Source organism: Alosa alosa, chromosome 19, assembly GCF_017589495.1.
Source record: "Alosa alosa isolate M-15738 ecotype Scorff River chromosome 19, AALO_Geno_1.1, whole genome shotgun sequence".
Lineage (NCBI taxonomy): Eukaryota > Metazoa > Chordata > Actinopteri > Clupeiformes > Clupeidae > Alosa > Alosa alosa.
The window spans coordinates 7,989,440-8,001,241 of NC_063207.1; the positions used below are offsets into that span (position 1 = coordinate 7,989,440).

Below are 11,802 nucleotides of genomic sequence, written 5' to 3' on the forward strand. Positions count from 1 at the left end.
CAATAGGCTACTCAAGTGAATAAAGAAATTAGCTTAATAAATAAACTATTTGTCTCACTCAGTACATATATCTCATAAATTGGTGAGAATATCCCACCGTCAAGATTATTATATTTCAAGATTCCAATCTATCCCACCTAAATATGAAAAGTTATTTCTACTGACATGCTTCCTGGTGACATAAGAGACATAGCTATGCAAGATGGGTACAAATCCCAGACTGTCCTGAAAAATAAACAAACTCACCAGAAGTCTTTATTCAATTCTACCTTCATTGAATGAGCACACAAAGCCAAATATTTGTGCGAGTGAGTGCCCCCAAAAAAAACAAAAAACAAAAATCTCACTCCAAGCTGAGCTCAAAACTTGAGAACCCTGGTTTAGCCAACTACTTCCTTTCCTACAAACTTCCTTCCTAACCAGGTGTACTTTTTTCTACAAGTGTTTTGTTCTTATGACTACAATTGTGAGAGAGACCATGAGAATGAAGATTCATGAGAGAGACCATGAGAATTGGTCACTGTTTTTTTTTATGTTATTTCTGTTTTTTTGTTATGCTAAGCAAACCAAGAGTTTTGGACAAATTGACTATATTATTCTTTTTAATTAGACATAATGTAAATATTGCCTAGCAATAATAATTGTGTATTATTATTTCTTATATGATTACACTTTGAAATGTATTCATCTGTGGTACACTGAAAGCATTTCACTTTTATATAAGGAAATTAACCAACATTGAGAATAACCTTCAAAAACGCGAAATGAAGAGGGAGAAAATGCCACTGCAGTTGACAAGGTGTTGGTCAATTATATGATATAGTAAGGTAGACAGGTGATGTGGTTAAAACAATGAAAATCCTAGGCCTATCGTGGCTAATTTCAGGCATAGTGAACTATAAACAGCAGAAATGTAAATCCAACGTCACGCATCATATTTAGTTTTATTAACGTAATGTAGCGACTGGCTGTCAATCAGCTATGCATAACCCTGGGCACGCCGATGATTGGCAGCCTGGTGAGAAGGGGCGGACCCCCTGGGAATATAGGGATTGGGTTGAGGACATGGAGGTATTATATATGGTTGAGGAAGTTCTGAGACGGCAAGACCGCCTAGAGACAGCCCACGACTTTGCACACGTACAGCTGCAGAGCACAGGGGCGAGACACAGAAACTACGATCTACACTACAAGGGCTGCCACCTGGAACCACTAGAGCTGGTTTGGGTCCACAGCCCGCAGAAAAAAAAAGGTTGTTGCCCTAAGCTGGACAGTGACTGGGTAGGCCCCTGTAGAGTGTTTGAGCGACTACTGGAGGCGGTATTCATAGGTTTCATCAGGTCCCTTTCCACAGGTGTATACAATCATGCACCTTGATTATAAATGCAGACTGCATGGTGCTTGATTAATACACCTGTGTAAAGGGACCTGATGAAACCCATGAATACAGAGTACAGCTACCTCCACGTGACAGACGAGTGGCCATTCATAGAGACAGGTTGGCCCCCTACCACGGAGATGCTAACCCCCAGCTCCCACAAAGGCCCTCACAGACCTCCCCTAACAGCCCCCACCCAGACACTACTCACCCTGCACCCCCTCAGCTGGAGGGGCACTGGGCCCTACACACGCCCAGAAATAGGCACACAGACACACATCCAAACATTTTCACCACACCCCCCTCCCCAGTGCCACTCTCTCCCACATGTGATATGGTGGTGCCTGCTCGGCCCCAGAGGCGAAGAAGACCGCCGGCCCATCTGAGAGACTTTTTTTTAAAGTGGTTGTGTTGTGTTGTGTTGTGTTGTGTGTATTTGTTGTTCCCTCAGGGTCGAGGAACTTTGACGTGAGGGGGTAATGTAGCGACTGGCTGTCAATCAGCTATGTATAACCCAGGGCACGCTGATGATTGGCAGCCTGGTGAGAAGGGTTGGACCCCCTGGGGATATAGGGATTGGGTTGAGGAAGTTCTGTCTCTTTTCGGTTCTGGGCCTGACACGGCCCGCTGTGTTCTATACCTGCACTTGTTTTTGTGTTAATAAACCCGTTAACTGAACTCTGGCCTTTTGTGAGACTCTACAGTATTTAGGCTAGGGCCATTGGTTGTAATCGGTTGTAGGCCTAATGTATGCAGACTCATTTTCTGCTAGTGACAGCGCAAAATATTCAGTGTCTGTCAAAATAAACTGCTTATAGTCAATTTTAATTGATGTTTTATTCATCAAATAAAATAGGAGTTATTTTGGACACACGTGCACCCGCAGTTGCATGTTGCATGGGTGGGCAGCTTTAGGTTCTTAGGGACCATAGTCTCATCCTCTATGAAATGGGGAGACAACCTGAGCTGTATCATTAGCAAAGCCCACCAGAGGCTCTTTTTTCTCAGGCAGCTGAGAAAATTTGGGGTGGCCTGCAAGGGGATGCTGCAATTCTATCACGCCACTATTGAGAGTATTCTCTCCTTCTCTATTACTGTCTGGTATGGAAATGCCACTTTTCAGAACAAGCTACAGCTAGACAGAATAGTTCACACGGCCGAAAAGATCATAGGTTGCAAACTCACCCCCTTAGCAGAAATCTACAAGGCCCACATGCAACGCAGGGGCATGAAAATCCTGCTGGATGCAACTCATCCTGCCAACCACCTCCTTAAGATCCTCCCATGTAGAAGGCTGAGGGCTATTAACACAAAGACCTCCCGCTTTTTAAATAGCACATACTGTAGTGTAATCAGACTTTTAAATAACTCTCCATCCTTGGAGATGGAGAGTTATTGGAAATATATACAGTATATTTATTTTATTTATTGTCATCATCACCCTGTGATATTTGCACTTTTGGAAGTGAACTTAAATCCTGAACTTTGGGTAAACTTCTACTAAAATGTCAACTGCCACTTTTGACTCTTGCCTATGTAGGGACGAGCCATGGATGAATGTACTATGTCTGATGTCTATGTCTATGTCTATGTCTTTGGCTTCTTATCTATGTTTGGTGTTGTCTTGTCTGTTATACTGTAGAGCACACTGCAGCAAATTCCTAACAACTTCTGTTGTATGGCAATTATTGAATCATGAATCTTGAATGTCGCCGCCGTTTCAGGCTTTAGAAATATAGCCCTAGCCCAGCATAGTAGTGCTCAGGCCGATAAGGAGGGTGGGGCGCAAACTGTTTATGATAAACATGCATTGACACTATCCACTTTGTGTTTTTGAAGTTGTAGCCTATTGCAGAGCTGGATTGCATTGAGACAATTGTTTCATTAGTGGCTGCATTGACATAGCTGTCTTTGGCTTCCTTTGTCTATAATAAAATTAGATTGTCAATCCAATGTGTTACAGAACACCTTATATGGGCTCTCCGTTTCTGTTCCTAGAGGATTTTACATGCAAATGAATTGGACTTAAGTGTAATGCTCTATAAAATGTCAAATGTAAAACTTGTTTTAAGAAAAATCTAGATCTAGGCTAATTTTGAAATATCGAGAGTTATGACTAGGACGTTCATAGTCTTTATGGGGGGGGGGCATTGAACCACTTTTAATTAAGCTAATTTTGTTGTAGACATTAATGTAACACTCGAGAACACTTCATTACGCGCAGGTGACCTAAACTAACAGAGAAACAAAAAGAAACTTTCAATAACGCCCCCATGCGCGTACAACCAGGGGAAGGAAGCTATAGGCTTACTCTTGGAGAAGTCAGTCCCTGCGAGTGGCGGATGTTTCCAAATTTGGTGAAGGGTGGCCCGATAAGTTCACACCTTTGGTGCAGCCTGGAGGGTGGAGTTCAGGGGGAGGAGGGTGGAGTTCAGGGGGAAGGGGCTAAAGTTAATCAGTGTGGTGAAAGGAAGTTGTAAAGTGTCTGTTAGATTAGTCTTCATTACAGTTGTAGTTGGCTTTTAGCGCAGTACAACAGAACCGCTGAAACATCTTCAAAGTGAACGAATACGAAAGGATCACTGTTCTGTTTCACAGTAAGCCTATATACGTAACTTTAAACAAGGTTGCTACAAAGATCTCAAGACCATGAGGATTCACTTGACAAGGATAGGCCTACTTGTTTTCTACATCAGCTCATTGGTGTCTGCTCTCTCGGTGAGTTGGTTTGTTTTACTGTGGCGCTTGTGAGAATAAAGCTAAATTAAATCACAGCCAAATGTATTTAAAGTTAGGCTACTTAATATTTTATAGCATATAACGTTACGCACGCCTGTTAGGCCACTGAGGAAACCTTTAATAGGAAAAATGACGCTGCCATTGTTTTCACGTTTGTAATGCGAGTTAAATATGAGTAAGGCTAGAGTTCGTGTCTCAGCATGCTGTTTTTGCGGGTGTGTTCCGACAAAGGCGAATTACAGCCAATCTCGTCCGAGTAAAATTCTCCATACCTCACAGGCTACGTCAGTCATATGAAACAGTGTACAAGTATGTGTTGGCAGGCTACTGAACTCACCTAAAGAAGTGTTTTCGTTTAGTTAGGCTAAATGAAATTAAGTGGTTACCGTTGCCGTTTAATTTACCTTTTCTATTTTGGATAGGCCTAAAACCGGGCTAGGCTACCCACCCATCAAAGGAAAAGGATGGGTTTTTGATCATAACGAAATTTGATCATTGCGTCTCTAGCCTACTGTAATTGCTCCATTTGACCAGTTCCACCCGTATTCTTTTATTCTGGCCGCTGTGAAGGCATGCCCTAACAGGCTTGATTTCCTAAGACAGCCGCCTACACATGACCTTTGTGTTGTTCTCTGGAATGGTAGGCTATGACTCAGTGATGACCCCATACGCCATCGTCACGGATAAACGTATGATCCGAAAATGGTTCTGAACTTATTTAAAAAAAAAAAAAAAAAAATTTGTGTGAGAAGAGCCCACAGAACAGTAGCCTGGCGGGGCCATCCTATATCATTGACGCCGCTAGGGTGCGTCTAGATTTCTAAAACAGAACAGTGTTTTTACAGTGGAAAAGTATTGTGATACAGTATAGTTCTTTCAAATTGAGAGTGTGGGTTTATTTCGGTTTACAGCATACCACATGTGCTCGCCATGCAGTTTGCAAAGTGCCACATGAAACTGCTGTCTGAACTATTCACATTTATTGTGCACAAAGTAGATAAGGGTCATTCATACAGACTAGTCAAGCAAAGACTACAAGACACAAGACAATATATTGGGTACATCAGTCACCACAGTATGTCAACCCAGATTCAGAGAAGTAAGGCTTTTGACTTAATATAAAGTGTTATCAGGATTGGGTTTTTAGAGTCTATGGCCCACAGGCCCGTTGCAAAATTCTGAAAAAAGTTTAGCCCCAATGGTGTCAATCCTTCACCCTAGCACTATGAAACTGTCCAGCCTCCCTAAATATTTCAATGGCCACTGATGCCACTGAGTGAGTGGATTAGACAGAATGTTAACATTAAAGGGATATGTATGGGTACACACAAGAATTCATTTTTCTGTTTGCTGATGAGGTTCTAAAATATTTAGCACATTTTAAAACCTGATGGATGAATTGGAGGAATATGGGACTGTTTTCAGGGTAGGTCTACAAGCTAAATGTCAGAAAGACTTACGCAGTTACATTGGATTATTGTTTGATTATAGGGATATATAACTTGTTATGGAAGGCTGAATCACTAAGATATCCTGATCCACAGGATTTGAAACCTGATAAAGAATGAGAATGACTCACTAAAAGACGTTAGTGAGTCATACCTGGAAATGAAGTACAGAACTCCTTGTCACCTTCGTTGGGCACTTAACCACCCCAGTGATGTCATGTTTTAATGAATAGATCAGGAGCACAACAAGAGGGGGGAAAGTGAAACTAGAATAGAAATTCCATTGATTTTAGCGTGTGTGTGTACATATATTGGAAGTCAAGTCATTGCTATATTTGGATAAACTGATCCCACCATAATTAGGCCTATCTATAGTGACATGGACACTTACATACTTGTTTTTCAGTCCGCAAGCATTTTATTGGGTGTGGGAGATCACTGCTCAGTTAACCATAGCCTTTGTACATTATGCGAAAGCTGTGTACACAGTCAGACCTGAACAGTCATATTCCAGACAATATCTGCTGTTTACACACTGACAAATGGTTACCAATAACAGATGACCGTGGAGTGAAATACTGTAGTAGCCAGAATGTTAATGCAAACTCCTAACAAATCATCTAGCATGGTTGTTGATGACCATTTATTTGCAGGAACAAATTAAGCTTACACCATAGCCTGTCTACTTTAGTCAACAAAACCGCCTTCTCTTCTCCTATCAAACATGTTTGTTTTGAGTGGTACTGCACCACTCAAGTTGTAATGTAGCTTGTTGCATTTCTTAGCTTTACCGTCGTTTATGTAGTCGTCATATTTCATGTCACTGTGAAGATTTACTTCTAGTTGTTAGTTGGCATATGCCTAGAACAACCTCAGTTTAAAAGACACATTTCAAAAAGATAGATAAGGGCCATCGAGTATATCAGAATAATCAGTTGTCCATGTCAAAAAAAGGACCTTCATTTGTCATAGTACAGGAATGTCTGGTTGCAACAATGTGGCATTTATAATAAGTACTGATGAGTATCCAATGGTCTCCACCTTTCAGTCCTCTACCAACATCCCACCAGAGGATCTAGACACATCTGGAGATGACGCGGAATTCTCCGGTTCAGGCTCTGGCTCAGGAGAAGATGGTAAGCATTATGCTGGGTTTCCACATGCCTCAGCAGAAAATGTGGAACAATGTTGTCTGTACAATTATGATTCATCCTTTTGTGTACACACTTGTGAACCCACTTCTGCTTTTTAAAGGTTTCAGTTGTTTTGAATCTTTTCATCCACAGATTTGGGTAATGTCAATGGAGGCCAGGTCACACTCATCAATGTCACTGAAAAATCCTCGATAACAGATGCACCATTCAGCACTGTACAGCAAACAACTGAAAAGATTCCCATTGCTGTCGACAAGTCTCACATATCTGTCTCGTTATCTCCAGTCACTACGATTATACCTCCCATGGAGACCTCTGACTCAGACACACTTCACCATCACACCACACACATTCACATTCATGACACTGTGGAAGGGAAAAACACAACTACCCCGCCTGCTGAAAAGGTAGACATTACTACATTGGTGTCCGGCACTAAGGAGAAAGTCACAGTGGTCACCACAACGCTGAAGGAGACGAGTATAGATTTGGAGGAGGAGGAAGGCACAACGACAACAACAACAACAACAGCAGCAGCAGCTGTAGTGATTGTGGAAGATGAAGCCACTGATCTGCCCCCACTAGCCCCCACCACAACCTCTTCAGCTCCCATCGACAACGAAGAATCTACCACTGCCTTTGTGTCCGACACTAAGGAAAAAGTCACAGTGGTCACCACTAAGCTGCAGGAGACGAGTATAGATTTGGAGGAGGAGGAAGGCACAATGACGACGACAACAACAACAACAACAGCAGCTGTAGTGATTGTGGAAGATGAGGATGGGACCTCAGTTCCAGAGGAGGAAGCCACTGATATGCGCCCACTAGCCACCACCACAACCTCTTCAGCTCCCATCGACAACAAAGAATCTACCACTGCCTCGGTGTCCGGCAGTAAGGAAAAAGTCACAGTGGTCACCACTACGCTGCAGGAGACGAGTATAGATTTGGAGGAGGAGGAGGAGGAGGAGGAGGAGGTGGTGGAAGGCACAACGACGATGACGACAACGACAACAACAACAACAACAACAGCAGCAGTAGTGACTGTGGAAGATGAAGATGGGACCTCAGTTCCAGAGGAGAATTATGATGAAGCCACGGATATGCCCCCACTAGCCCCCACCACAACTGCCATTGTGGACATCATAGTCCCGAAAGTCAGGAAGGGAGTTGAGAGGCCAAAGCCTGTAAGTATATCCTTCTTTATTTTTTACTTGAAACATGCTGAGGTGTTTCCCTGGGTTGATCAGGGAAAATTGATAATTGCATGTTATTGATGGTAATTTTGATACCACAGATGAATAGAGACCCAGTCAGATTTTATTTACAATGATGCACATCAAGGGAGAGACAGCATGACTTCACCTAAAGATCCATCAGCTGCTCTAACTAGACAAGGAAATAGTTAGGGTTTAAGTATCCTTCCAGGCTGACGGAAGATGACTTTGGTCATCCCATCTCACATGGACTACACTGAATCAGACTCTGATTAGTGGCAACCTGGCAATCAGGAGCAGACCGCTACTAATGCAGCTATGCAGAACAGTGAAACACTGCAAAGTGATAATATTCCCGCTTATCTAAATACATAGTCTCACACAGATATACACAGGGACAGTACAGATATCATAGTCATTACATAGAATCATACTTTTAGTGTCAAAGTGACCCACTAATGAAAAATGCAGAACATTAAACCACATATTGGAATATTGGACATAATGCAGAACATTAAACCACATATTGGAATATTGCACATAATGTTCTATTCCACTTTCTCTCACTATCTTGGTGCCAAATTTTGCCTAGGCCGTTTGTAAGCCCTCATTTATATTACACCTCCTGTCTCTGTGGCCCTGATTAACAAAGATAAAAATTAATGAGTAATAAGTAGTTTGCTTTGCACATGTTAAAGACTCCATGTTTCATCTGTGAGGAAGAGCTCCTTGACCATACTGTAGAAAGTTCATTGTAAACAAACTCCTCCCAGATCTAAGTAGAATTCCTTTATTTTGAGGTAAAAGCTCTGTAGATGTAGGAAGTAGATGATGTATGCCATTTTATCAATTTAATGATACACTGATTTTGGCAGCCGTGGCCTACTCGTTAGCACTTCGGACCTGTAACCGGAGGGTTGCCGGTTCGAACCCCGACCAGTAGGCACGGCTAAAGTGCCCTTGAGCAAGGCACCTAACCCCTCACTGCTCCCGAAATCAGCTGTTGATGCAGGCAGCTCACTGCGCTGGGATTAGTGTGTGCTTCACCTCACTGTGTGTACACTGTGTGCTGTGTGTGTTTCACTAATTCATGGATTAGGATAAATGCAGAGACCAAATATCCCTCACGGGATCAAAAGAGTATATATTCTTACTTAATACTTATACTGATTTGCAAAAAAATTCCATAACCTTTAATCAGGGCCTCTGTGTGTCTATCAATGTGTTTACCATTTCAGGCAACATAATTGTTGTCATGTCCAGAAAAATGAACAACTTTTTTTTTTTTTTTTTTTTCATAAGGATGAAGACTTTGTCTTTGCCAACGATATCAGGCGGACCAATACCAAGTCTCTTGAGAGTTCATCTGACCACCAGACCCTTCTGGAGAGGAAAGAAGTTTTGGCAGGCAAGGATACTCCTCTCTTACCAATGTACCAACACAACAGAGTATATCATTGTATATAATTGTATAGGACACATTGGAAAACGGTGTAAGAAACCAATTGTAAATAAGGCAGTGATGGATAGTTGAAACATAAGAATCTCTACGCACCAGCCTGAAGAAAACACTGTTTGCTCGAAACAGTGCCGTTTTTATAATAAAGTTTGGGAGCTACTTCGGTGTGCGAACACGGACATTCTCTTTTTTTCACTATATCTTATACTTTGCCCCGTGGACATCGATAGACCCTTTTTACTGGGGCACATGCTCCAGTATTGAACTGCTGGGCCCCAGTAATATAAATATGTTAAGATTTCTAACTAGCTCTTATTCCACTGCTTGGTTGAATTTCCCATTGTCCTGCGTTCTTTAGAACGTGTACCGTATGCTATTTGCACATCTGTGAAGTAGATCCAATGTTTTGACATCCAAGCTGTAAAATACAGACGTTCAGAACATAGCAACATTTAGCAAATGACAGAGGTGGCTTTTAGCTAGTTGGATGGCAATGGGCTAAGTAAAATAACAATATTAATGGATAATTGTAATAAAATTCTTCGTCCTGTGCAGGTGTCATTTGTGGGGGGATTGTCGGTCTAGCACTAGCAGTCATGCTGGTCTCAATCATGGCCTATCGGATGAAGAAGAAGGACGAAGGAAGCTACGCACTGGAGGACCACAAACCCTTTAATGGAGATTACCAGAAAGTGCAGAGGCAGGAGGAATTCTTGGCATGAAGACATGCCCTGTAGCCAGCCTCATTTTACAGTGCCTCGTCTCGTGCTCAATCAGCCCTCTTTACAGGGCCGATCCTTCTCCTTGCTTCCTTGGTGAGTGGCGTTTTCTGTCAAACGATCAGTCCTTTTCTTGTTTATCCAAACAGACTTGGCACTTTGATGGACACTGGGACAATGCATTGGTCAGTGGATTTTCCAGTTGACCGTTAACCATGCTGTAGTCTGCTCACATTTGAACCACACACATTTATATTGACTTTTATAAAAGAGGACACAATGACCACTCTTGGACTGTCTCCATGGGACTGCATCTTGTATGCAAAGGCATCACTTTGAGGCTGATTATGCTGTACTGTGAGTGGTAGCAGAGTCACTGCTCATCCTGGATTGCCATGGTGCCTTAAATGGGATCTTTGGAGTCTGGGTAAAGTTTCACATTTGTTGTTAGAAACCTTTGTATTTTTAAACAAGTGGTATATTTTGGTGCACCTATATGTTTTGTTTGATCAACAGGCTCATGAAGCTTTGTTCAATTAAGGGCCATATATTTATTAGGTTTTTACAGTTTCAGTCTGTAAGCTTGGACTTTTTTGATTCACGTTTACTTATGGCTGACGATATGAGCAGTGGGACCTTTTTAAAGTTACATGCCCATATCACCTAAAAATAGATCTTTTATTTCATCTTCAGCACTTATAATGATATAGCCTCAAATGTTTGTACAAGTGGTATGTTTTGGTGCAGCTGTGTGTTTTATATGATCTTCTTTAGTCAAAAACAGTCTTTTCCCTCAGGCATAAGCACAGGCTCATTTAACTTTGTTCCTTTAAGGGCCCTTTTTTTTTTTTTTTTTTTTTTTTTTTACAGTTGCATTCTCTAACCATGGACATTTTTGATGCACGTTTACTCAAGGCTTACAATATGAAGACATTTTTAAAATGCCAAAAAAAAACCTACACTGGATCTTTTAACTCCTCTCAAGCACTTATATCGACGTGGTGGGAAATAGATATTAGTGTCAGCTTTTGAGGTGCACAGAATAGTCAGAATAGCTACTTTTCTGTTCCTTAATGTTGGTACTGAGCACCATGCAACAGCATGCCTTTTATCCAATGCACTCTCACGGTGCAGTACTGGGTAAAAATAGGTCAAACATTCCTTCATTAAATCATGAAATAATTAGTTATATGTTACGTGTACGTTAAGTTTCAGTGGTTTTTCTTGGAGTCTTGAATGTTTGTTTATGTGGTGATGGTTTGTGTCCTGTCTTTGGTTGTTTGTGATGAGCAGATTGTATAGAAGTGTGTGTGTGGGTGGGTGGGCGTGAGTGTAATTTGCAGTCTTAATTCATTTGAAATGACCAGTGATGGCGGCAGGAATTTTTCAATTAATTTAATTTTTGGTCACTTTTTCAATTTGGCTTGCGTTTGGGTCCCAAGGAGCTCATTAATACTGACTTAAGAGTCGCCAGACAATGCTTGACGGTACTTTTGAAGAAAAAGGTAAGGGGGGCTCCTTCAGTCCCAAGCTAGCGTAACAGCACCAGTATCAGTTGTACATCCATGTTTGGGCCTGTCTACCTCTTTTTGATTTGTTGCTTGAGGCCATTATGGCCATATTTTCATTATTTGTTAACTGTAGTTGACTATTTTGTATGTTCAATAAAGGAGGACTTTTTTTTTTTT

At 41.6% G+C, this 11,802-nt stretch overlaps 1 protein-coding gene across 1 annotated transcript; it reads left to right on the forward strand.

Annotated features, from left to right (window-relative positions):
• The first annotated feature begins 3,833 nt into the window (after window positions 1–3,833).
• LOC125283992 (syndecan-3-like) lies at window positions 3,834–11,802 on the forward strand. The gene is made up of 5 exons (XM_048227642.1): window positions 3,834–4,096; window positions 6,614–6,701; window positions 6,852–7,906; window positions 9,239–9,344; window positions 9,951–11,802. The coding sequence occupies exons 1-5, from the start codon at window positions 4,028–4,030 to the stop codon at window positions 10,115–10,117; spliced, it is 1,485 nt and encodes a 494-aa protein (XP_048083599.1). The 5' UTR covers window positions 3,834–4,027; the 3' UTR covers window positions 10,118–11,802.